Source organism: Dermochelys coriacea, chromosome 7 (genome assembly GCF_009764565.3).
Source record: "Dermochelys coriacea isolate rDerCor1 chromosome 7, rDerCor1.pri.v4, whole genome shotgun sequence".
Taxonomy (NCBI): Eukaryota; Metazoa; Chordata; order Testudines; family Dermochelyidae; genus Dermochelys; species Dermochelys coriacea.
Window position 1 is genome coordinate 86,691,575 of NC_050074.1, and position 27,536 is coordinate 86,719,110.

The 27,536-nt window shown below is 41.7% G+C and overlaps 2 protein-coding genes across 3 annotated transcripts in view; both read right to left on the reverse strand.

Annotated features, from left to right (window-relative positions):
• Positions 1–389: 389 nt before the first annotated feature.
• On the reverse strand, positions 390–12,755 carry DNAJC9 (DnaJ heat shock protein family (Hsp40) member C9). The gene is made up of 5 exons (XM_038411714.2): positions 12,572–12,755; positions 12,226–12,366; positions 4,512–4,766; positions 3,333–3,419; positions 390–1,068 (listed from the first exon to the last, which is right to left on the reverse strand). Exons 1-5 carry the CDS (start codon positions 12,749–12,751, stop codon positions 949–951), a joined length of 783 nt encoding a protein of 260 aa, XP_038267642.1. The 5' UTR covers positions 12,752–12,755; the 3' UTR covers positions 390–948.
• Positions 12,236–27,536, reverse strand: part of TFAM (transcription factor A, mitochondrial) — a 29,412-nt gene continuing 14,111 nt past the window's right edge. Inside the window, exons 5-8 of one of the 2 annotated variants that reach the window (XM_043519849.1) lie at positions 20,457–20,552; positions 18,171–18,227; positions 14,334–14,602; positions 12,236–12,366 (exon numbers count right to left, since the gene is read on the reverse strand). In XM_043519849.1, coding sequence (XP_043375784.1) covers positions 14,339–14,602; positions 18,171–18,227; positions 20,457–20,552 — 417 coding nt within the window. In that variant the 3' untranslated portion in view covers positions 12,236–12,366; positions 14,334–14,338. Of the gene's footprint in view, positions 12,367–13,857; positions 14,603–18,170; positions 18,228–20,456; positions 20,553–27,536 lie in introns of those variants that run through there. The other variant, XM_038411713.2, reaches the window with a different exon arrangement.

The following is a 27,536-nucleotide window of genomic DNA, read 5'->3' on the forward strand; positions in this document are numbered from 1 at the left end:
CTACAGGACTATTCCTTCGCTTAGATTTTTCTCTTAAGTAATATAAGCAACTTTGTTTATTTTTACAATAGACCAGTTCTATGAGAACTTTCATACAACTTACAGAAAGAGGGCTTCATTATGGAAAGAATGAACTGGTGGCAGTTAGGCCTCTTGCAGGACAAGTGTCTACATAACCACATGCCATTGTGGAAATATATGTCCATCATTTTGCTTAAATGGTCGGTTTTCTGTCAAATGCTGTAAAATCATGCAGTATTGCTTCGTGTTAGGCAATCCAACATCAGGTGTTCGAACAGATAGTTAATTTCATTATTACTGTTCTATTTTAGACACCCATCTATAAAAACACTTGCAAAAACATGAGGTTGAAAAAACGAGTACTGCAGTTTTGCAAAAAACATTTTTATTAAAGCTAGTTTTCAAAAATATCTTTAATAAAATCACAAATACTTGAAAAACTCTTGCCCTGCTGAACAGAAGTGCAAAGACCATGAGAAGAGCAACAGGGTATTACAGAGGAAACTGGTAAGCATGAACAGAACTAGAAAATAAGATATTCAGGTAACATGCCACACAGACCAACATTTTAATGACAATCCTGTTAAATTACATTGTTTTGCCACCAGCAATCTCACCAGATGGGTTTTGATGTGCTTCCACAATTCAAATTTTGAAAGACATCGATCCAAACAGTAAATTTACAACCCTTATCTGGGGCACAATGGTAATCCAATAACCTATTTAATCCTAACTAAAATTTAGGAGAAGATTTAAAATAGTGTCACCAAAAAGTTCGTTTTCATCTCACTTGCTATCATATCTTCCCAGCCACAATGCATTGATGCGCATGTGCTCTACACTGGAAGTCAGGAAGGTTGCAGAGATTCACTGGAACTTAGGTATTCATTTGTGGATTGACATAAAGGCTAGAAAGTCAATAGATAATTATTTCTGTGCCTTCTTGGGTGCTGTTTTCTTTCTTCCTTTTTTGGAATTGTTTCCATACTTCGCTTCCATCTGAGCCAGAAAGTCATCTATTTCTTTTTTTCTATCTTTATTTCTGCTCTATAAAATGAGAAATCTGTTTACCAAAAAGTCATTGCGAGATCCAACTTCATTAGAATACTCTGTATAGTTAAATAAGATGTTGAGAATATGGAAGATGCATTACAATTATGTACAAAGAACAGGAGTACTTGTGGCACCTTAGAGACTAACAAATTTATTAGAGCATACGCTTTCGTGGGCTACAGCCCACTTCATTGGATGCATAGAATGGAACATACAGTAACATATATATGAGCATTATCAGCAGGAGGAAAAACACTTTTGTAGTGACAATCAAGATGGCCCATTTAGACAGTTGACAAGAAGATGTGAGGATACTTAAGGAAATAGATTCAATATGTGTAATGATTAGTAATGTAATTAGTCTCTAAGGTGCCACAAGTACTCCTGTTCTTTTTGCAGATACAGACTAATATGGCTGCAAATCTGAAACCTATAATTATGTAAAAATCTATGGTCCACCTTAATCTAATATCTAAAAATAAATTTTAACTACAAAATGGCAACAAAAGTATTAACTGATTGACGATGGGCGAAGGTTCCTAGAAGGAGGTAACAGACCAGAACTATATTCTGCAAAGGAGAAATGATCTAGGGATCTAATTTGTTTATACAAATACAGCATAAGAGTCTCCCTTGCCATTAACTAAAATAGGTACAATTCAAAAATATAACCTAAACAGCAGCACATTTCCTCCTCCACCCCTACAAACATCAGCAAGCATAATTAAAATCAGCATCTTCACATCCCCTTCCAAAGCAAACCATCCCTCCTATAGCCACCTCAATGTTCGCTAAATACCTACTCAGATGGGCCTTGCTGCATATGGGGAAGATCAGCAGATTCAGGCTATTTCAGATCAAGGCAGGGAGAACAGATGCAGTGAATTCCAAAGTCAAGGGTTCTTCATGCAACACCCTTTGTCAGAACCTCTCTCACATATACAGAGGGAGCTCAAAGTCAAACTCAGGCACCTCCACCAGCTCAACAGTGACAGTATGGCATAGGGAGTAATGCAATTCCTCAAACAGAAAAATCTCAGGTCACTTACAGCTTGCTTTTCAAAGGGGCTGAGCATGCAGTTCTCATTGACTTCAATTGACTAGTGGGTGCTCAGCACTTCTGAGAAGCAGGCCACTGATCTTTATAGGTAAAAACCAGTATCTTAAACTCCACCTGGAAAACATTAAGCAGCCACTAAAGCTCTTGGGAGTACGGATATCATGTGTTCACAGCAAGACCCTTCACTTAACTATCAAGTTACTACATTCTTCATAGCTTCAGATTTTAAATAAATTTAAGGTGTAACCTCATGTAGAATGCACTGCAGTTATCCTACCTACAGGAGACAAACACAGATCATAGCAGCATGGTCCACCTCAGAAAAAGAATGCAACCTCCTGGCCAGACACAGATAGTAAAAAGCCAACTTGGTTGCAGATGCTCTTTTGTCCTTTAAAAACAGCTGAGAATTTAATGACATCCCTCAAGATATGACCTGTGAGGATGTCTGCCTTCATTTGTAATCGGAGGAAATTATAAAATCTCTGCTAACTACAAGTTGCATCTTTCAAGCTTCATAATCACTAATATTCTCAGGATGCAAACTTAGCTTTCTTGCCCTTATTCATAGCCCAAATTTGCCTACTTGACAACATGCTCTGGGATGGACAAGCTACCTATATAAAGCTAGGTGTTACCAGTATGGGAATACTTCAACACATCTCATTAGCGAGTGGCCTCACATGCACATTGAATAAGGGATGACAGACTAGTTCCTTATGGTACCCAACAGGATAGAGACCTCAGGGCAGACCTCAGTGGAATCTTTTAGGGAGTAAAGAACAAAGCCAATGAAGAACATTCCTGTCTACGCCATCAGGGACTGCAAACACATCAATGGCTCCTTTATTGTAGTATCTATTTAGTATAGCAATTTCTAGGTTCCCAATCTAAACTTTCACGGTTTATTTGGGACCAGAATAAGTATAACTACAGTGAACCAGATTATTTTAGTGTAAGTGAATTTATTAAATAAAATTTTGCATCATATTCAGTGTTAATCAGAGCCTTCTGAAGACTAAATGAAAGGCATAAAATTTGACACTAGGACTCATTCTAATCTCCAGTAGATTTTTTTTTCCAATATGCAATAATCTGCAAGCATATTAGCCTATTGGCATTTGGGCACCAAAAGGTAACAACTATCTGAAGTCAAAGACATAAAAATTCCTTCTCTACAGAGATCCTCAAATCTTACTTGAATTAGTGCTTTCAAGTCATCTTCCCCATCACCAAGACCGAGTTCCTCCCTGGTCTTTTCTGCCTCTTTAGCTTCTTCTTGAGCCTGAAATAGTAACTAGCTGCTTAGATGGAAACAAACACCATGTTATTTGACCAAAGTTTTATTACAACAGACATTAAATACTTCCTTTTGTATCTAAATACAAACCAAAGGAGCAAAGTAGCAAAAAACTCTAGTGGAAAAAGATATTTGTTCCAAGTTGTTTGGCCTTAAAGTGTTGTCTGCATAAACAATGTCCAATACTAGTTCTGCTATTAGGAAATCCTACCATGTTTTTGCTTCTTCACATCTGAATTTTAACAACTTTTATCATTCAACTATCAATAAAATTGATGCATGAACTGTCTGGAATAAAGATTAAATATATAGTAGGATTCCAGAAGTCCGTTTTTTGGCCTAACGTTGTCCCGTTAGATTTGGGTCAGTCAAGAGACACTGATCTGCTCCAATTTTTGAACTCTGATAAGCTTTTAGCAAAGTGGGTATGGTATTCAAACAGATTAAATGCAAGCAGAAAGTAATATACAAGTGCCTATTATTGCAGTGAAACCCTTAGCAGCAAACAGACTGCAATTAAAGGACATGATATTTGAAAAACTAAGGCTGTATCTACACTACAGACCTTACAGCGGCACACCTGCACTGTGCCACTGTAAGGTAGCCCGTGTAGCCACTCTATGCCGGTGGGAGAGAGCTCTCCTGCCGGCATAATTAAACCACCCCCAATGACCGGCAATAGTTATGTCAGCAGGAGAACATCTCCTGCCAACACAGTGCTGTCCACACTGGCGATTTTGTTGATGAAACTTGTGTCAATCAGGGGTTGGTTTTTTTCCACACCTCTGAGTGACAAAAGTTTTGCCAACAAAAGTGCTAGTGTAGACAAAGCCTTAGTTACTGTTGAAAAGACAAAATAGAAGGTTTCTAGACTCATATTCAAACTTTAAGTCCAGCAATTCATGATAGTGTCTCAGTTCTGTCTTTATAAAACTCATATCCTAAGTTTTTCCAATGGGGAGAGAATTTGTAAGTAGAGTGAGGCACAGTTTACATGGATTTGAAAAGAATACTTCCTGCCAAGTGTAAATATTCAATAATTTTCCCCTTTGACTCCTTGCATGTGCAGTAACATACCCTCCTTTTCCTTGCATTCATTTTTTGCTTAGACTCTTTTACAAAGACTTTGTAGGATGGAACTTCTCCAGAGTCAATGGCTTGTTGTATGATCTTCCTTATTCTTGGCTCATCTGTATAATCAACACACAGCACAGATTCCATAATTTTGTCTATGTCTCCCTTGAAATCTTTATATGCTGCTTTAACATCAGCCAGCTCTTCTTCTGAACCTTTGTACTTCTTTTCAAAGTCTTCAATATCTTTTATGGTGATCTGAAATTTTAAAAATTAAGTAAAACATCATGAATTACAAGATTTATTTACCACAGAAGGCAAATTCTCAAAGTCCGATTAGAAAAGAAATTTAGAGACACGTTCAAGTTTTCCAGCCCAAAATTTGATGATAAAATTATTCTAAAAAGGGAAATTAAAGTTATTTGCCAGTAATGAGAGTTCTTTAGGAAGGACTCTACCCATTCAAACTCATGGGACAATTTGAAAAGCAGTGCTATCATCTGAAGAAATGGGACGTGGAGTTCTGATTAAACAGGGACTGAAATACTGCTCTAATAAACTGAGCATCCTATTGGGATGCTAGGTGTAATGCATCATGTTTTGTAAACATACAAATAAAGGTCCATGTAGCAGCTCTGCAAATTTCTACAATAGGAATACGCTTAAGGCACATCAAGGAGGCCTTCATTACTCTTGTGGAATGCGATCAAACACTGAAGTGCTGCAACTCTGCTGCTGTAACATTTTAAGTGTAGACATCCCTAAGGCACTGAGGCTTGGTCTATGCTAAAGACTTGGGTCCATGTAAGGCAGCTGACAACCTAATTATGTCTGTATCTACACTAGAATGCTGCTTCTGCTGAAGTAAGTGGCCTGCTACACAACATAACGGCATCTCCACGAGGTTAGGGCAACACAGTATCCATGTAGACCTGAGGGCCACATTGGGGAATAGAAATTGTATGCTCACAAAATTGAGGTTGGGGGTGCAGGCTCTGGGGTGGGGCTGAGGAGTTTGGGATGTAGGAAGATGCTCTGGGCTGGGACCGAGGGGGATCAGGGCTGGGGTCCGGGAAGGGGTGCAAGTTAAGGCTGGGGGTGTGGGCTCTGGGGTAGGGCTGGGGATGAGAGGTTTGGGGTGCAGGAGGGTGCTCCATGCTGGAATCGAGGGGTTCGGAGAGTGGGATCAGGGATAGGGCAGGGGAGAGGCTCATGGGTGCAGGCTCTGAGCGGTGCTTACCTCAAGTGGCTCCTGGAAGCAGTGGCATGTCCCTTCTCCAGCTCCTAGGCGTAGAGCGGCCCCCGACCCTCAGAGCAGGGCCATGCCATGGCTTCCGGGAGTTGTGTGGTGTGGCCCCTGCCCTGGCTGGAGCACCGAAGTGGGACTGAGCCATGTGGTGCGGCCCCTGACCCAGTGCCCCAGCGGAAGCTCGCGGGCTGGCTTAAAATGGCATCCGGTCCGCAGGCCGTAGTTTGTCCACCCCAGTGTAGACACTAGGTTACTTACATCAGCTGTTGGCTGCCATTCTTGTCAGTTTCATGGCTGCCTGGACTCAGAACAGCAGTGCTGGGGCTCACATCTGGAGCCCTGAAACTGACAAAAATGACAATTTCACTGCTGGTAGGCTCCATGCTGTGAAACCGAGCCCAACCTGGGCCCATAGCTTCCCTCCCGCCCCAAGTTGTCAGCCAGCCACCAAGCTCACAACTGGAGCCTCCACCCCGGGAGGCAGCCTGAGCTGCAAGTCCAGCCTGGTTATTCTTACCAAGTAACACAGTTTATTTTAGTCTGACCTCCTACACATTGCAGGCCACAGAACCACACCCACCCACTCCTGTAATAGACCCATAACTTCTGGCCAAGTCACTGAATTCCTCAAATCATGGGTCGAAAGAATAGTAAATATGGCAGGCGACCAGCTTGGCTTAATGGTGAAATCCTAGCGGATCTTAAACATAAAAAAGAAGCTTACAAGAAGTGGAAGGTTGGACATATGACCAGGGAAGAGTATAAAAATATTGCTCGGGCATGTAGGAAAGATATCAGGAGGGCCAAATCGCACCTGGAGCTGCAGCTAGCAAGAGATGTCAAGAGTAACAAGAAGGGTTTCTTCAGGTATGTTGGCAACAAGAAGAAAGCCAAGGAAAGTGTGGGCCCCTTACTGAATGAGGGAGGCAAGCTAGTGACAGAGGATGTGGAAAAAGCTAATGTACTCAATGCTTTTTTTGCCTCTGTTTTCACTAACAAGGTCAGCTCCCAGACTGCTGTGCTGGGCATCACAAAATGGGGAAGAGATGGCCAGCCCTCTGTAGAGATAGAGGTGGTTAGGGACTATTTAGAAAAGCTGGACGTGCACAAGTCCATGGGGCCAGACGAATTGCATCCGAGAGTGCTGAAGGAATTGGCGGCTGTGATTGCAGAGCCCTTGGCCATTATCTTTGAAAACTCGTGGCGAACGGGGGAAGTCCCGGATGACTGGAAAAAGGCTAATGTAGTGCCCATCTTTAAAAAAGGGAAGAAGGAGGATCCTGGGAACTACAGGCCAGTCAGCCTCACCTCAGTCCCTGGAAAAATCATGGAGCAGGTCCTCAAAGAATCAATCCTGAAGCACTTAGAGGAGAGGAAAGTGATCAGGAACAGTCAGCATGGATTCACCAAGGGAAGGTCATGCCTGACTAATCTAATCGCCTTTTATGATGAGATTACTGGTTCTGTGGATGAAGGGAAAGCAGTGGATGTATTGTTTCTTGACTTTAGCAAAGCTTTTGACACGGTCTCCCACAGCATTCTTGTCAGCAAGTTAAGGAAGTATGGGCTGGATGAATGCACTATAAGGTGGGTAGAAAGCTGGCTAGATTGTCGGGCTCAACGGGTAGTGATCAATGGCTCCATGTCTAGTTGGCAGCCGGTGTCAAGTGGAGTGCCCCAGGGGTCGGTCCTGGGGCCCGTTTTGTTCAATATCTTCATAAGTGATCTGGAGGATGGTGTGGATTGCACTCTCAGCAAATTTGCGGATGATACTAAACTGGGAGGAGTGGTAGATACGCTGGAGGGGAGGGATAGGATACAGAAGGACCTAGACAAATTGGAGGATTGGGCCAAAAGAAATCTAATGAGGTTCAATAAGGGTAAGTGCAGGGTCCTGCACTTAGGATGGAAGAATCCAATGCACCGCTACAGACTAGGGACCGAATGGCTCGGCAGCAGTTCTGCGGAAAAGGACCTAGGGGTGACAGTGGACGAGAAGCTGGATATGAGTCAGCAGTGTGCCCTTGTTGCCAAGAAGGCCAATGGCATTTTGGGATGTATAAGTAGGGGCATAGCGAGCAGATCGAGGGACGTGATCGTTCCCCTCTATTCGACACTGGTGAGGCCTCATCTGGAGTACTGTGTCCAGTTTTGGGCCCCACACTACAGGAAGGATGTGGATAAATTGGAAAGAGTACAACGAAGGGCAACAAAAATGATTAGGGGTCTAGAGCACATGACTTATGAGGAGAGGCTGAGGGAGCTGGGATTGTTTAGTCTGCAGAAGAGAAGAATGAGGGGGGATTTGATAGCTGCTTTCAACTACCTGAAAGGGGGTTTCAAAGAGGATGGCTCTAGACTGTTCTCAATGGTAGCAGATGACAGAACGAGGAGTAATGGTCTCAAGTTGCAATGGGGGAGGTTTAGATTGGATATTAGGAAAAACTTTTTCACTAAGAGGGTGGTGAAACACTGGAATGCGTTACCTAGGGAGGTGGTAGAATCTCCTTCCTTAGAGGTTTTTAAGGTCAGGCTTGACAAAGCCCTGGCTGGGATGATTTAACTGGGACTTGGTCCTGCTTTGAGCAGGGGGTTGGACTAGATGACCTTCTGGGGTCCCTTCCAACCCTGATATTCTATGATTCTATGATTTAAAGACAAAGTTACAGAGAATTCACCGTTTACACTAGTTTAAACCTGCAAGTGACCCATGTCCCATGCTGCAAAGAAAGGTGATAACCCCCAAGGTCTCTGCCAATCTGACCTGGTGTAAAATTCCCTCCTGACCCCAACTATGGGTTTCAGTTAGACCATGAGCACGTGGGCAAGACCCACCAGGCAGATATCTGGGAAAGAATTATCTGTAGTAACTCAAGAGCCCTCCCCATCTAGCATCCCATCTCTGGCCAATGGGTATTTTTGCTACTGGCATTCGCCAATGGGCCACATGCCATTGTAGGCTGTCCCATCATACTATCCCCTCCATAAACTTATCAAGCTGAATCTTTAAGCCAGTTAGATTTTTTGCCCAAACTGCTCCTCTTAAAATCAGCTACACATTCAAGTTGAAGAGAAGGGATAAAGAGCATCAGCCTCCAAGCTATCTCCAGAAGGAATTTAACTACAGCTAACTTTTGCATCACCAGCATCTCATGATAAAAGCCCATTGAAATAACTAGTATTATCAAGGATGCCTGAGAGAAGACCATGTGTTTGCCGTCTCCTTTGACACCACTGCAGTTTTAGATTGATCAGATTTGGGGCAAAGCAAACAGTAAGCTCATTGCAGTAAGCCACTGTTGACTGAGCCTGGGTGAAGGCAATCTAGTGAGCCTATGTAGAGCCAACAGAAATTTTTCTGCCGACTATCTTCTTCTAGGTTTCTTCTAGAGCCCTAACCATCACTTTGCTCTTGTTTTACAGCTGAAGCATCTGGTTGAGGTAGATGAACATCTACCCAAGTGCTCAGTGACATGTTTTAATTCAGCTAGAGCAGGGTGGATTGGATTTAAATCACTAGTCAGGAAGGCTCGATTTAATCATGCATTTCTACAAAAATGTGCATTCTTGTTGGCTGTTAACCTTAATATATATTCTTCACAACTCAGAGATAAATGTAGGTTTCATTTTTAGAAGGTACACACTACACATTTTTAAAGTGATTTATTTTGAAAACTTTTCAGGTTAGTTTTACAGCTATATCAGAAAATGAATGATTGTTTGGTTACTTCATTTACCAAAGGTGATTGAAGAAGATATTTATGAAGTCATTGGGAGGTGAACTATTTCCAATTCAACAGGTTAATCACTAATATTTGGAGGGTTTTCTTGCCATGCTGTATTAGGAGATCACCACCAGACAGACATTTAAATTGTTTTAGTTAAAAACAACAACATTCTGTATTCTGGATTTTTTTCTTCAACTGCAAATATATAATATTTTAACAAAACAAACATGAATTTTTGAATTTAGTTTTTTTAAAATCAGGTTTGTTTTTGTTAAATATTTATTAAAAAAATTAAATTGACTATGTCAGCCAGGTCAACATGAGAAACTTAAAATATTGTCTTCTGCAGCTAACTCAGTCATCTTCACCTTCATTTTCCTGTTTGTTCATAATTTGGAAAAGAAAAACAAGCTTTCCTGCTTTTTCAGGTCCGAAACAATTTCTCAATTTGGAATGAATTGGTCCAAAAGAAGAAAATATTCTTTCTACACCAGCAGAATAAGCTACTGCTGTTAAAAGTGAGATTATAACTTCAACGGTCTCTGAATCCAAGTGCTTAAGGGACTTCCACCAGTTCACCGGTGTGATTTTCTTTAAAACATCATCAGCAAACATATATTTCTTGAATGGTTCACCCTTAGCTCTGAAGTTTATTATAGTTGGCATTATGAAGGGATGATTGCTGGATCATCGTCACCTCCTCTTCTTCAGCCTTTAAGGTTTGACCCTGGTACCGAGTATTGAGAATAATTGCAAGAAAGTGAGCTCGAGACAGTGCTTGTCCCATTCTTTTTTTTAATGCTTGTAATTTAACTCTGTCATTGCATATTTCTCTTTTTAAGATCTCACTCAGTTCCTTCCAAATTTCAACAGCGTCAACAATAAAACAGCTATTTCTCTGCATTTTGTTTAAGGCTACAGAAATAGGCTTCAGGATACTCAGCATGTGTTCAACATTTCTCTTAAGCCCACTGTTGAGAACTTTGGCTGTGACAATGCCATCTATTTTTTCACTATTTTGTTCACAAACTATCATCAGATTAGGCCAGTTCTTGATATAGTGCTCAAAACAGTCCACTACTGAGTTCCATCGCACGTCTTGTGGGAGAGTTAGCTTGGTTCCTCCCACTTTTTTCAGAGCAGCTGCTGCAAAGTGGTTGTTACGGAAGTATTTTGCAATTTCAACAACATTACCCTTTATTTCTGGAACACTGAAGTCTTTGGCTAGGAGGTGCATCAAATGAGCACTGCAACCATATGTTATTAGCTTCGGAATCTCTTCACTCTCTTCTAAATTTCTTCTCATCTTGGATACACTGGCAACATTGTCTGTGACCAAGCTACGTACTAGACATTTGAATTTTTTTTCCACAGTTTGTTATAGATTTTACTGCTACTTCTTGTAAGTATTCTGCTGTTTGTGCAATTCCTGATGTATCAATTGTTTCTGTAAGGAAGACATTCCCTTCTTCTGTTGTCACACAAGCACATACAACAGGATCATTGTGGACACTGCTCCACCCATCAAGACTCAGGTTAACAATTTCACCCTCTAGACCTGTTGCACACTGCTCAATTTCTCTTTCATACACTTTATCCAGCAATTTGCCTGTGACATCTGCTCTGTTGGGTGGACTGTATCCTGGTCTTAATGACTGCACCATGTTAATGAAGTGTGGGTTCTCAATCATACGGAAAGGAGAGTTTGTTGCATAAACAAACTGGGCAATTTTTTCATCAATTACCTCTTTTTGTAATCTGCTAGTTTTATCACAAATTTATCTATGGTTGTTTCTGGACGATGGAGATTTTTTTTTTTCTTTTTGCTACAGGTGATATACTGCAGTTATGTGACATACTGTCATGTGTGACTGAAACACTGTCACTGGCAGATAACTCGGAAACTATAGAAAATGATGGTGATCTTGAAGGTGGACGGTCTTCAGAATCCTGTATGTTGAGGATGGATTCTCCTAAACAAAATAAGTCAACGCAGTTATTTATTATTCCCATACTGCTCATTTAATATTACTCATTGCATTCACTGACACCAAGTACTACTTTAAAAGGTGAAATTGTAAAAGGAAGATCTGCCTATTTCAACTATTTATTTTTTTATCACAACTGCATCTAAAATGATAGTACCATAGAGAAACAACTATATTTTTTGCTCAAACATGAGAATTCAAGAATAGTCCAGAAGGAAGACAGGCAGTCCTTAAGAAAGAAGTATGAAATAAAGAAGTTTACCAACCTGAAGATCCTGCACGTTCAGACATATTCCTTTCATCATCTTCAGCACAGCCTCCTCCTGAGAGGGAACACTTCTAATTGTTGTTTCATTCGGGCAACAAGGCCTTGCATTTCTTTGTTGCACAGTTTGCATTTTGCACGTATGCCTGTCTTACCCGCAGGTAGAGGAACTTCATTAAAATATTCCCAAACTGGGTCTCTTTTACGGCCTGCTGCCATTATAGGTTTTCCCTTCCCGTGAGAGAATGGTAGAGCAATATAATTAGCAACTGCCCAGGACAGTACAACACTAGGGCAGATATGGTAGACAGCTGGAAAGAAAACAAGTTCCCCTTAACCAGGGCTGCAGCACTTTTAGTGCAGGCACCAGCTGCAGAGATCATTACCTTGCAATTCCAGACACATCCTCCCTCCTAGCAGCACCAGATCTGGGACTCCCCCAGGCGCAGTGCTGAGAAGTCCCCTGGATCACTCCGACAGCCCCTACCTTCTTGAAGAGCAGTCTCCAGTATTCCTCCCAGTTGCGGTCCTGGCTCAGTACGTCGGACTCCTCATCTACAATCCCCCGCTCGTCATACAGCGCCCGCTGCTCCCGGTCACTCAGTACCGCGTACACCTTGCCTAGGAGCTGAGGAAACAACCGTCACCCTCCGCAACGAGTCGCTCCCAGCAGCGGCCCGCTCCCCGTCCGGCGGCTCGGGCTCCCCCTCCCCCTCGGCCGCCAACAGAAGCAGCCTTTGCTGCGGGGATTCAGGACGCAGCTCACAAGCCGCTGTGACCCTGCGGCTCCACAGGCGCTGAGCCCGCCGAGCTCCGGCTGCGCCGCGGCTCACCTGGAAGTGCCGGGTCGCCTCCCCCTTGCGCTCCGGGGCCGCGCGGTCCGGATGGACCCGCAGCGACACCCTGTGGTAGCCGCGGCGGATCTCGTCCCCCGAGGCCTCCCGTCTGACGCCCAGCACTTGATAGAGGTCGGCGGCGCCGAACGCCGCCTCGCACTGCTCCAGCAGCCCCATCGCGCCGCCGGCGCCTCGCTCGCGCCGCGCGACTAGCTTGGCCGTTTCGCGGGCCGCGTTTGGCGCGCGCGTTTCGCCTGCGACCCGCCCTGCTTTACGGCCAGGTCTGGAATTGCCGCGAAGACGCGCAGTTGAGGCAGGCAGAGCAACTCAATCCCGCCGCCTTTAGCTGGTGCGGCTGCGGCCCCGCCCGCAGGAGGTTTCGCGTCGGAAGGGCGGGCAGGCCGCTCGCAGGCACTGGCAGTCGCTGGGACTTCCCGCGTAGGAAGCGGGACTGGCCGCTGCCCACGTGTCCCTGCCCTGGGCCTCGTCCCAAGACGCCGCGAGGCGTTGGGGGCCGCCGCACCGGGCCGGTGTGATCGCACAGCGGGGCCGCGCTCAGCTGCCTGAGGCACTTTTGTCTCGCGGCTGTTACTGAGCATGCTCGGTACCATCTGCGGAAGCCGGGCCTCAGACCTAATGACAGCCTCTTCCCCGCTGCTCAACGAAGGGGAGCGCTGCGCAGAATCTGCCGAAGGGGGAAGTGACTGCGCACCGGGAGTTAAATAGGTGCAGGCGGAAGCGGAAGCACAGGGTGGGCGCTACAGGCTCACAGCACCAGGATCGCTTGACGACCACCACCACCATTAAAAAAATCTTGAATGGTGGACCACCTCTTGGAATAAGAGAGAAAATAGTTTGTGTTCTTAAGTTGCGTTTTTGTTTCTAAAAGGTAACTTCTCTGGAGACCTGGAGCGTTGCCACTGACTTCAGCCAGGGGAGAAGGCGGCTCCAAGGGACACCAATCAGATCTTGGCAAAACCCCGTTTTATCAGAAACCACTGTTTTGTAACAGCTGATTACACTTTTAAAAACTGTATAGTGCTTCCCTCGGAAACTACCCCAGAACTGACAATGATAAAATGGTGTTTTGCAGATTGTTTAAGTAATGTCATAAAACTTGAGAAAATATTTTGTACAAAACTTACTGATATTTTATTCTATGCAACTTACATGTGTGATACATAGGAAGTGATACACAGATGAATATGGATGGAGGTAACAAAACAAAGTGTACATAATTCTGAAGTTTATATTTTTGTGAGAAGAACTGAAATTAGCAAAAATACACACCTAGACATTTATTTCCAGCTAATGCATGCGCTGTTAACATTAGGGAGGGAACAGAACATACCTCTGTTGTAAATTCAAGTTTCACCTCCTAATTCGTTACAACATCGAGAAGGTAAGATTGTAGAATATGGTTGCTTTCATTAAAATATTGAATAAGTTACAAAAACTAACTTGTCTGCATTATTGTGGGCTCAAGAATGTTCTTCCCATCACGATCAGTTAGTATCAAAAGTATTCACAGCTTGATTAATGTTGATTATGTTTATACAGACTATGCTACACCTGCAGAGATCATTTCTCTGGATAATTGAGAGAGATTCAAATCCCTCTTACCCAATTTTTTTTTTAAATATATCTTATACAAACCATTTTTTCCCCCAAAAAATTCAATGCACTTAGCACAAGCACTAACACTTACAAGCAGAATAAAGTCATAGCAATCAAGTAATTAAATATAAAAAACATTTACCAGCTTTATTCTTCAGAACTTGTTTTTAATTTTGCCCTAACTTCTGGCAATGAAGAATCTTTAGTTCTTTGAATCTTTATAGTTTTAACTCTCTTTTTTGAAATAACCTTTTTTACAGTTTTCTTCTCTGTTGCAACTCTTGACTTTTTGAGTCTTCTGTTTTTGTAACGTATCAGATCTTCACGTCCAACATCAACCATTTGCTCCTCCCATGACTTCATTTCATTTTCATACCGAACCTTGTCATCTTCAGCAAGCTGTAGATATGTCTGAGAAATGATTTAAAATGTTTCAATATTTCCTTCGGTAAAATTCTGGCTGTTACTGAAAATGGAAATTCTGCCAAATCCGATGGCATTTTCCCCTTCCCAATGCTCCACAAGAATCTGAAGCATCCGTTTCTTAGAATCAAATTCACTCACAAATGAAAGCACTAATAAGTTGCTGCATAGTAAGTTATTTATCTCTTTAAACAACATAAGAAAGTCTATTTCAAATTCCTCAGTAACCTACCTTCACTTTCCTAAGAGCTGTCATTTCTTCTGCTTCTTGAGACCTTCAGGCTCCCTACACCTTCAATTTTCCCTCCATCCTACGGTCTTATGTTGAGGTAGAATAATATTCAGGCAATTGCATATTTAAAATTTGCAAATGTACTCTTCTGGAATGTTTTAAGCAATTTCAGCTAAACCAGATAAAGCATTAGCTGTATGCTCTACTAAACTCATGAGCAGTGAAACCATGTTGAGATTTCAGACTTAATACTTCAATGAGGAAACTGCCTTTTCAATTTTAAATGTTAGAAAAACTATTTGTATAGCATGATGCTTTACCCAGACAGACAAGTCCCCATCTTGAGCTTACAATATAATATACTCTGTTTGCATGAAGTCTTCTTATAAGCACATTAGAAGTGTTTTACCTTTTTGCACAGACACAGTGGACCCCCAGATAAAATCTTTAACTCTCCCTTTTCTCCAATGCTAAGTAAACATTAGCTAAGAAATACTATGTTTAGGGGCAGTTAAGGTTACAACAGGACAAATTCCATCCGTCCAAAACTTTAGAAGAATGGAAATAAAACGTTAAGTAGAAAGACTTGTGCATTTCTCTCCATTCACTATTGATATGATAATGTACTCCAATACTCCATAAGGCTTTTGTTTCCAACAAATACCAAAAACCAATACATGACCTCAACTTCAAATCTGCACTTTAACACAAAACCTTAACAATAAGATCATATTCTTTTATATCAGTTATGCTAACAGATCAGCACATCTGACTGTCACACTCCATGCATTTGGGAAATGATTCTGCCTTACCATTTCTGAGGTCACTAAGGTTTTGCATTGGAGTACAAGTTTGATGAAGCTGGGGTACATAAGGATTACAGCTGGAAAGAGAAACCAAACAGATATTTCTGCACAACTAATTTCAAACTCAATTCTCTCTCTAGAAAGGAGTCTGAAATATAAAATAGCTGCCTGCTCCAATTACACATTCAAACAAACATTATTTGGACAGAGGAAATTCAGGACAAGGAATGCCAGTTTTAAAAGAAAGTCAAGATTAAGAAAGGCCAATTGGGTTTTTATTGGGGCTGTCAAGCGATTAAAAAAATTAATCACACTATTAATAATAGAATACTATTTATTTATATATTTTTGGATGTTTTCTACATTTTCAAATATATTGATTTCAATTACAAAACAGAATATAAAGAGTAAGGTGCCCGCTTTATATTTATTTTTGATTACAAGTATTTGCTCTGTAAAAAACAAAAGAAAATGTATTTTTCAAACCACCTAATACAAGTACTGTAATGCAATCTCTTTATCATGAAAGTTGAATTTACAAACATTAGAATTAGGTAAAAAAACCTGCATTCAAAAATGAAACAACGTAAAACTTTAGAGTCTTCAAGTCCATTCAGTCCTACTTTTTGTTCAGCCAATTGCTCAGACAAACAAGTTTGTTTACATTTGTAGGAGATAATGCTACCCGCTTCTTGTTTACCATATCACCTGAAAGTGAGAACAGACCGTTTGCATAGCATTTTTGTAACTGGCATTGCAAAATATTTACGTGCCAGATGCACTAAAGATTCACATGTCCCTTCATGCTTCAACCACCATTCTTGGGGACATGTGTCCACGTTGATGATGGGTTCTCTCGATAACAATCCAAAACAGTACGGACTGACGCATGTTCATTTTCATTATTTGAGTCAGATGCCACCAGCAGAAGACTGATTTTCTTTTTTAGTGGTTCAGGTTCTGTAGTTTCCGCACTGAAGTGTTGCTCTTTTAAGACTTCTGAAAGCATGCTCCACATCCCATCCCTCTCACATTTTGGAAGGCACTTCAGATTCTTAAACCTTGGTTTGAGTGCCATAGCTATTTTTAGAAATCTCACACTTTGTGTTTTGTGAAATCTGGAGTGAAAGTGTTCTAAAATGAACATGTGCTGGGTCATCATCTGTTTTACATTTATTATATAACTGCTATAACATGAAATATATGGCAGAATGCAGGTAAAACAAAGCAGGGGACATACAATTCTCCCCAAAGGAGTTCAGTCAAAATTAAAGGTTTTTTTTTGTTTTTTAACATGAGCATCATCAGCATGGAAGTATGTCCTCTGGAATGGTGGCTGACCCATAATGGGGCATATTAATATTTTGATATATCTGGCACGTAAATACCTTACTATGCTGGCTACAAAAGTGCCCTGTGAATGGCCTGTTCTCACTTTCTGGTGACTCTGTAAATAAGAAGAGGGCAGCATTATTTCCTGTAAATGTAACTAACTTGTTTGTCATAGCAATTGGCTGAACAAGTAATACGAATGAGTGGACTTGTAGGTTCTGAAGTTTGACATTGTTTTATTATTGAGTGCAGATATGTAACAAAAAAAATTAAATTTGTAAGTAGCACTTCAACAACAGAGATTGCACTACACTATTTGTATGAGGTGAACTGAAAAATACTTTATCATTTTTACAGTGCAAATATTTGTAATATACACTTCGATTTCAACTACAACACAATATAATATATGTTAAAATGTAGAAAAACAATTTAATAAATGTCAACTGGTATTCTATTGTTTAACAGTGCAATTAAAACTGCGATTAATCACGATTAATTTTTTTAATTGTGATTAATTTTTTTTAATTAATCGCGTGAGTTAACTTTGATTAATCAATGGCCCTAGTTTTTATAATGTTTTAATGTGGAATGCTTCAAATATTCTTACACACAGATCTGGAGCATCATACCTCAGTGCACTGTTAAAGACAGCAAAAAAAGACACACGAAGTAAGATTTTTCCCATGCACATAACTATTCTGAAACCAGTGTTATTTTAAAATTTCTATTAAACATAGCAAAAGGACTCATTCCCCATAAGAACCAAATCCATTACTAGTCCGAAGTTTTTTAAAAGATCTCATTTCATTTATGAAAGCAAGTAGTTAATTTGAAAAAAATTAAACTGATTAAGTTTTTTCTTTCCATACTCAGGAATCAATATTCTTCCCCAATGACACCCACCCATTCCACTGCTTAATGAAATGTTATCAGTATTTTTTAAAAAGTGATCACTGTTGTGTTAAGAATCAATATGAGACATTTCATCTTGAAGTGTAATTGGTTTCAAGAATTTATAAAATAAATGAAAATAAAATCCTTTAAAGTGCATTTTTTACTATAATAAAAGGTTGGTGTAACTAGAATTTACAAGAGAGTCCCAGAGTCAGAATGACTAAACTGTCATTCTGTAGTTGGATAACACTTAGCTGGACTGGAGCCTCACAAAAAGCTAGACACATACCTGCTTTTGAGAACTGGATAGATCTTGCCATTCTCCAAATAAATTCTTCATCTTTGCCTACAAAATACAAACTCTCTTAAACGCATGTAAAAAAGTTGGATCATGAGATTCTCAAGGGTATAGGCTAAAAGGGACTAAAGTCCTCCTAAAGCAAAATTAGTTGACAGCTAAATACCTTTGATTCCAGTAAAAACCACCATTCTTCCTGCTCTTAAAATGGAAATTTGTGCACTGCTTGAGATGGAACAGTAAGTGCCAGTACAGAATACCAGCACACACTGTATTTCATGAACAAGCATCAACACGAAAACGACCAGAATCTCTGAAGTGCTATCTGCACTTTACAAATTAGACACCTTGATTATTTCACTGTTTGTAAATATTATTTGAACTTTACAAATACTGTCAAAGTCTTCATGAAATAGGTAAAATGGGACTAGTAATTTTGACCTCTTTACAGATGGAGAAATAGAGGTGAATTGACTTGCTCATGGGCACCCAGAACGTCACAGAAAGGAGACTAGAGCCAGGGGAGCAAACATGGGAAGAAAGACAGAAGAAAAGGGGTAAATATGAGGAACCTAACTAGGAATACAATTGGTTATTGGGGAAAGTAAGGATAGAAGAGGAAGGTGTTTGCTGAATTGGAAGGTTGGCAGATGTTAGAAAACAGATGGAAAGTTGAGGGTACAAGGAAGGTAAGCAGAGAGCAAGAAGAGGAGACTAAACAAGGTGGAATGAAGACACCACTCGTAGGTGATAGTCTGACTTTTTGGGAGGTGGATACTTCCCCATCACTAAAAGTCTACTCCAATGCAAAAGTGAAACAGAAACCAATTAACTAAGAAGTTCAAGCATAAATGAGCAGACTTATGGGTAGTCTGCCAAGGGGATCATCTATATATTTCTGTTATTGTCCATCTAGTTAGTTTTTAAGTGAGGTGAAACTTGGGGGTACGCAAAACACATCAGACTCCTGAAAGGGATACAGTAGTCTGGAAAGGTTGAGAGCCACTGACCTACACCTTCATGAGACATACAGTTTACACTTACTATTCCTGATCATCTTAGTTCTAGAGAATAAGCTGGTTGATTATATGAATGGACCACCTCAAAGAGAAATGCCTTGCATCACTCACTGACCCCTCCCTCCATATAGTCAAATGTAATTGCAGGATATCAAAGAGTTCCTTCCACTCAGCTGGGAAATTAGTGGCCTTGATATTAAGCATGGGTTAAATATAGTTTTCTATCCAGTCAGATCAACTTTAATCATGATTTGAATCTATTTTAATTAGGTTTTGCATTTGTAGACCCTGCTGGTATGCTTTCAGGTTGTGCTGTTTGAAACAGCTCTATGTTAAAGTGTACTAGGGAACCTTTATGGCACACTAGCAGGGTCTACATAGACCAATCAACACATTAGCATGCTTTAGAAATCACACCTAGTAGAACACATTACCCCACTGCATAGACAAGTGCTGATTTGGTTAAACTGGGGCAACTTTCTGTATGACTTATTTATAGTTTAAATCAATTTGGAATAGGCTGAAGCCAATCCAAAATAAGCCATATTTAAACCAAAGTCATCATGTCCATACAAGGGTTTTTTACTGACTTACTCCAATCAGTTTAAATTCACACCTGAAGTTAAATTGGTGCAAATTTCTTGTGCAGACAAGGTCTTCATTAAAGTGATGCAATCTTGTGTTTAGACCTAAGAAAGAGGCAGGGAAAGATGGAATTCTCCAGTTATAAAGATGGAATTTTCCTGAATAAGGGGGAGTAAGGACCTGGCCACGCTGGAAACTTCAAAACGCTGTCGCGGGAATGCTCCTGCAGCAGCGCTTTGAAGAAGAATCACCTCCACGAGGGGATTAGCTTGGAGCCTGTCTACACTAGCACTTTAAAGCCCTCAGACTTGCTGTGTTCAGGGGGGTGATTTTTCACACCCATGAACTAGCAAGTTAGAGTGCTATAAAATCTAAGTGTAGACAAGCCCTAAGTCTTCAGAGTGTATACAGTGCTGCAAGACTTTCTGATGTATTAAGTCTATGCATCCATTGAGTGGCTCAATTTGGATAGCAAGCAATTAACAGCAAGCGTTCAACCATGCCCTAAAAATTCCAACTTCTGCCTAGCAAAGGAAGATCCAGAAATACTGAACTGTTTGAACTGTTACCTACCACAGAAGCTAGAACGAATTTTCTGAATGCAACAAATTTTGGAAGATAGTCGTTTTAACAATGAAGAAATCTAAAAATTAACCAATTTTGTCTTGTTTACCTGAACTGAAACTCCCTTAGCTTCTTGGAAGTGTTCAGACATAAAAATGTTAAAGCCAGTACGAGGTCTTTTAGGCTTTCCAAGCACTGTTAATTCCTAAAAAATTGTAAGAAGATAGAAGTTATTTTTCTGGGAATGAGTGAACCCACTGAATATTATATATAAAATTAATTCTAGCAAAGCTGATTATACCATTAGTTTTTTATTGGCCATTTTACACTTACCAAAAAAAAAAAAAAGCATTTTACAAAAAGATCAATTTCTTATGCAAAATTGCATTGCACGCTGGACAAGAGACCATTAAGGTTTACGCTAACACCAAACTAGTCTTAATTTGTGAACCAACTCATACTTTAACCTAGATTGAGACAATAAAATAGATTTGAGCCCACTGGAGGAAGGGATCATGACTAGCTACACGAACCGAAGTGTGGAGGGCTGCACTAAACATCTCAGTTCCTTCTAAGGGTCATTTTTATTTGGCTATCAGTGGACTCCTTGAACAAAAATGAGTGGTTAATTTATTAGTAAGGCTACTGCCACATTTCTCTTCAGCAGGTTAACAATTTGCCTTTGATATTAAACACAGCATAACATTTCTGGTCTTGCCTGGGAACCTCTGTTTGTTGGATTGCTTCAGTGTTGATTTTATGATATTTTCAAGCATTGATTAGAAGAAGATAGACAGCTCCTTCGTTAGGACAATGGAGAAGTTGTTTGGTAGTTTCACTTTACTCCTGATCAGGATTTTACTGCACTCATTGGACAGGCTATCGACTCATACTGAGAGGTAACTACATTGCAAAGCATTAGACCAAAACAGTCTGCTTTAAAGAGCTTTTCCTGAGTTGTTTCTTCCATTACCTGTAGTTTTAAATCCCAAAGTGCTCCTTCTTCAGAAGATGAAGGTGACACACTGCACCCTGCATTCTTCATAGTAATATTATTATATTATATGATTATAGCATAATTATGATGTATTTTATGCAAGACAAGTCATGTGAGGTGTCATTGGAAAAGTTATGATTTGCTGAATATGATTATCCTATTTGTAGGCATGTATCATTTTTGTATCTGAAATTATGAATATTGACTGTGTATCTGTATTTCAAACGTAGCTACACTTGGGTGATGCCCACTAGACAGCTCACTGGGAAGGGCATATTCAGGGCAATGAGCCATTAGGGAAAACAATAGGCCTTCAGAGAAGCTTATCTCCCATCTGGTGAGCCTTCCTGAGAACACTCCTAACAACCTGTAAGCAATGGCTGCTATGACTCTACAAAGACATGTGACCTGGTCTCAGGATTTTGGATTCCAGCTTGAGATGTCCGTATTTATCCACAAACTGGTCTGGGAACCAAGTTTTGAAACAAAGGGTTCTCGCCATATGCTAAAGCTATACATGGCAGGGAGTATCTGTGGTTCTTCACTCCCCACACAAGACGACTCCTGGAAACACCTGAGGATCAAAGACTGAACTGGGAGAAGTGCTAGACTAACGGGATTTCTGGCCTGTGTATGAAACAGCTGGGGATTCCAATCTGTAAAGCAAGTGCATTTTGCCCCTTAAGAATCTGCAGCCTGCTTGTGTCATCTCTTAGGGTGAGAATATGCTAATTCATAACCTATCTAGTATATTAAGTTTAGTGTATGGTTTTTGTTTATTTGCTAGGCAATCTGCTTTGATCTGTTTGCTATCCCTTATAATCACTTAAAATTTAATAACCTAATAAATCTAAACCGTTTGTAGTTAATAAACTTGTTTTTATTTTAATCTAAACCAGTGAGCTTTGACTGGCGTGCTTGGGGAATATTTCTACTTTTGGTAACCAAGCATGCATTGTTCTCTTCATATTGAGGGAGAGGTGGACCACATATTAAACCCATATACTGGCCAGATTTGACCAGGGCAGGATGGAACTGCTCTGGGGTCCCAGGCTGGGAAGCTGATGGTTAGAGAGCCTGTGTGTAACTGCAGCTGGGTGTGTTCCTTACCTGTATAAATGCTGGTGAAAGTGTAGGCTGGAGGTCTGTGTAGCTTGTCACAGCAGTGCAGTGTGAGAGGGAGCCCAGGCTGGTTGGTTTGGGGACTCAGTGGTACTCAAGTTCCAGGTGGCACTCCAGGGTGAACCCATCACAGAAGGAGTGGAAGGAGAATATTTACATTTCTTAATTCTGGAGTTCTTACTCTGATAGAAAGGACACGTGAAGTGCCAAGCTTACTACCCCTATCTAGTATAGGTGTTGGTGGCTACAATGGTTTTGGGGAGGCTTAATCAACTGGATGATATCCTGGAGTGTGGGAAATGCTGAGTATCAGATGTTTTAGAAATGTGTGCCAAGTAATGGAAAACAGTACAAGAGATAAAGGACAGGGCCAGAAGATTTTGGCCGGACTGAGGACTAAACTTTGGCTGAACTAAGGACTAATGATATAAGCAGCACCTGAGAGTCTTTACTACCACAAGATAATGGAACCCAAAGATAAGAATGATGAGAACACTGGGTGATAAACAACAGAAAAGGAACAAACAAGTGCTGTATATATATTGCTGTGGGAAGGGAAATAAAGTGCTTTTTACCAGCAACTGTGTCAGTTGTCCTGTAAGCCAGCCTGCTAGCAGCAACAAATGGTGACCCCGACGTGATAGAATTCTGTGAATTTGATACCACGGACAGAGGAAGAAATAGCAGGGACCGCCTCTGCCGGTGTCCTCTGTTCGGGTGAGGAACCGGGACGCCCAAGAGGCGGGGGAGCTCCCATTGAAAGGTGAGCGGCGGGGAATATCTCTCATAATGGGAGCGGCAGCATCAGCAGATGAGCAGGCCGTGTTTAAGGTCTTAAGCAATCTGCTTAATAACCAGGGAGAAAAATTTTCCCCAGAAGCTCTTCAAAAATTGCTTCGGTGGGGAAAGCGACGGGGTGTCCTGGTTAATGCAAAGAATGTGTTTGACTCCTCGGTGTGGAAAACAGTGGGGGAAGACCTGTGGGACTTTGTGGGGGTCGGAAATAAAGAAGCTGCTGCCTTGAGCCCTATCTGGCGGACTGTTCATCGAGCTGTTACCACCGCAGCAGCTCAGGCAGGGGCACGTATTGCATTACACGAGGCATTAGAATCATCAGCGAAAGGGGCCTTCACGGTAGGAGCGAAAGACTTTTTTGGTAAAACAACGCCTATGATTCCTTTGGCGCTGTTGGAACCCAGTGAGGTACCGTTGCCCTTGAAGGATGACGACTCAGATCGCGGCGAACCGATAGCCGTGGATCAGCCTGTGTCGGGGGAATTGTCATCGGGCAATCCAGAGAACCAGTTACAAGGGGGGGGTCAGGATTGCCGCCTGCGGTTGTGCCATCAGCCCCTCCCCGACACGTTCGGATTATTGACTTGCCTAAAACTGGAGAGTTTGATAACTTGACGCAGGACCAGATAATTCGGTGGTTATATAAGGAAGGTATTGCAGCTCAACAGATGATGGATGAGCTGGATAGAAAGGAAAACAGACCGCAAGGATCGTCACGATCGCATTTGCTGCAACAGCTTCAAGAGCACGGCATACCTGACCCCTCACGTTTGCCCCATATTTGTAGGTTGTGTGGGTATTATGGTTGTACGGAGCACCTCACTCCCGAGGGAGAGTTGCGACCGACAGCAGAGGAAGAATATCGCAAAATTTATGCCCCAGCAACGCAACCGGTTCGACCAAAAGTGAAACCTCCGCCACCTACGTGTTCTTCAATTGGACGAGGGCAAGAAGAACGGGGGACGGGGGTGATTTGGAGGGATGGGGGGGAGGAGTGGGATCTCCTGACCCAATTAAGCGCTGGCATGGATTGATAAAGGATGCTATAATTGAAGGGGAATTTTTGGATGCCATGCCGGCTACTTTCCCGGTATCGGTATCAAGGGAGGGGGTTAAATCTTGGGTGCCGTTAGACTGGAAATTGATGAGGGAGGCTCAGAAAGCTATTGTGGCGTATGGCTTGAAAAATCCGTACGTACAAGCGTTATTAGAACAAATATTCTCGGGGCAAGCGATGTGTCCCTTTGACGCCCAGAAATTTGCAGACATGTTGTTAACACCCACACAGAGATTATTATGGAAGGATTCATGGAGAAAAAAGGCTGAGCACGCGGCAGTGCTTAATTTAGATAGACCCCGGGACGACCCTCTCCAGGTAGCATCAATAGACATGTTGTTGGGACAGGGGCGATTTAAAGAGCCTCAGCTACAGGCGCGATTGGTACCCCAAATATTACAACAGTCTCAGCTTCTAGCATTGGAGGCATTCAAAGAGCTCCCTGATTTGGGCACCCCTTCACCTCCTTATTTAAAAGTCACGCAGGGAGTGGGCGAATCTTTTGCCCTCTTTTTGGACCATCTAAGGACGGCATTGGATAGGGCCCCTAATTTAACACCAGACGCCAGATCAGCATTGGGGGTAAATTTAGCCCTTCAAAATGCTAACCCCACGTGTAAAAAGATTTTGGTGACTTTACCAAAATCGGCCTCTCTAGTCGACATGATTGAAGCCTGCACTCGTGCCCCCTTGGTGGAGGAGGAGGATAAGGCAAAGATTCATGCACGCGCCTTGGCGGTAGCCTTGAATACCTCTAAGTCGAATTGGCATAGAGGAAGGGAGGGGGTGTGTTATTAGTGTGGAAAGATGGGTCATTTAAAACGGGATTGCCCCAAGAAAAGAGGTCAGACTAAAGCCCCTTTTTTGTATTTGGGACTTCGGATCACTGACTGCACCGTACGCCCCCAGCAGTTGAAAATCTCTCCTCATGTGCGCACACTGTATGATGCACAGAAACTGCTAGGTGAACTGCAATGGCTTCGCCCCCTTTTGTGGCATCACAAATCAGGATATAATTCCTCTTCTTCCCTTATTAGAAGCGGGGAGAGCCCCTGGAGATAAACGACAACTGTCAGTACTACAAAAGCAAGCATTACAACGAACAGGACAGAAGGTGGGGGAGGGTTATTCCGGGAGATATCGGGAAAACTTACCCTTTGTGGTAGCGGTCTTTAGCCTAGATGCAGTATTGGAAGCGCTATTATTTCAGTGGGATACTAGGGATAAAGACCCCCTAGTCGGTTTGGAATGGATATTTCCACCGTGTAAAAATGTGCGTACGGTAACTTCCAGAATTGAAGCAATAGCCATGCTAATAGTGCAAGCGCGGAAAAGAGTAACGGTAATGACAGGAATTGATCCGCATCAGATTTTGTTGCCATATCCCGTTTATTTCCAGAATGAGGATGTGGGTTATCGATATTGTTATAGTGTTATTGCTTGGGTTACAGGGGGGACTCCTTGTACCCCTACGCGTGCGAATGACGTATAACCTATGAGAACGTCTAGCATTGATAGCCAATGTCACATACTTTTGTTTGTCTGATTCTGTGGCAGCCGGGGAACTACTGGGCACTTGTCTTGTGCCCATATGTCATCATCCCGAAGAAATTGGCAGTCACACCATGCTTGCAGCTTATGCCAATTTGTCTTCACAGTATTCGAATATGGCAAATTGGGGCCCTGCCAATTACTCCTTGCCCCCTGGGGTCCTATCTTTACATACCCCGTACCCAGCCGGGGCAGATAATGTAATGTGTGCGCGAGTGGTTAATTGCGCACGCGCAAAGATACCCATGGGCTGCCAAACTGTAAGTGCCCCCCTTTTTGAATTGTACTAATGCGGTTAATGTTTCTTTTAATTATGGACATATTATTTTGCCGTCTGGTTGGTTTTTTACCTGCGGAGCACGAACCTTTAGTTATATTTCTGCCAATCTAAGTCATAATACCTTGTGCTGTCTTAGCCGAATGACCCTTTTGTTGCCCGGAAAGAATCAGCAGCGAAATCGGCGAAGCACGGCCCTGCAAAATACGTGTTCCGCCGATGTTACCTTATATAGTCACTCAGAATATTTGGCTTTGCTGAATGCTGTTGCAGGCATTCCTGGCTTTGCAACTTATTACACGGTGCAAACTTTGAATGCATTAGCTTGTTTTGCTGTTAAAGCGCTTAATGCTATATTACAGGCAATTGCTCTTTTAAGTATGGAACAACAGGAATTAAGAGATGCCATTTTAGATAATGGAGCTGCGATTGATTTTCTATTGCTTAAGCATCCCTGGTGTTGCTATTATGGAAAATGCTTTTAATTTAGAGAAATTAGTGTGTTGGAGTATTAAACAGTTTAATCTAATTTTTGAAATATTAACTGAATTATTAATCGATGTAGATAGCATTTGCCATGCAGTTTTATATAATAGTGCTGCAATTGAATTTTTGTTATTAGCACATGGACACGGATGTGAAGATTTTGAGGGTATGTGTTGTGTTAATTTGTCAGATCATTCTCACTCTGTTCATGAGTTACTTGCAAAATTAGAACAAAATATGAATAACATCATTATAGCACACTTTTATTAATTGGTATCTGTATTGGTATAATTTGTTTGTGTGGTCCATATATAGTTCAATGTATGCGTTGGGGAATGTCACGGATGATTCAAGCTGCTTTTTAACAAAAAGGGGGAGATGTGGGAAATGCTGAGTATCAGATGTTTTAGAAATGTGTGCCAAGTAATGGAAAACAACAGTACAAGAGATAAAGGACAAGGCCAGAAGATTTTGGCCAGACTGAGGACTAAACTTTGGCTGAACTAAGGACTAATGATATAAGCAGCACCTGAGAGTCTTTACTACCACAAGATAATGGAACCCAAAGATAAGAATGATGAGAACACTGGGTGATAAACAACAGAAAAGGAATAAACAAGTGCTGTATATATATTGCTGTGGGAAGGGAAATAAAGTGCTTTTTACCAGCAACTGTGTCAGTTGTCCTGTAAGCCAGCCTGCTAGCAGCAACACTGGAGCTGCCAAATTCGGGGGCTGGTGGACTGAATGCTCATGGAAAGCTATTTCCAGGACACCTCTGGTGTTGCTGCTCCCTCCTGACAGGCCTCCTCCAGGACACCGTCCATATGAGAAATAACTGGGAGCAAAGCACTTGCTACCTAGTCACTGTTACTTGTTCTTTTTGCTGGAATTATCTATCATC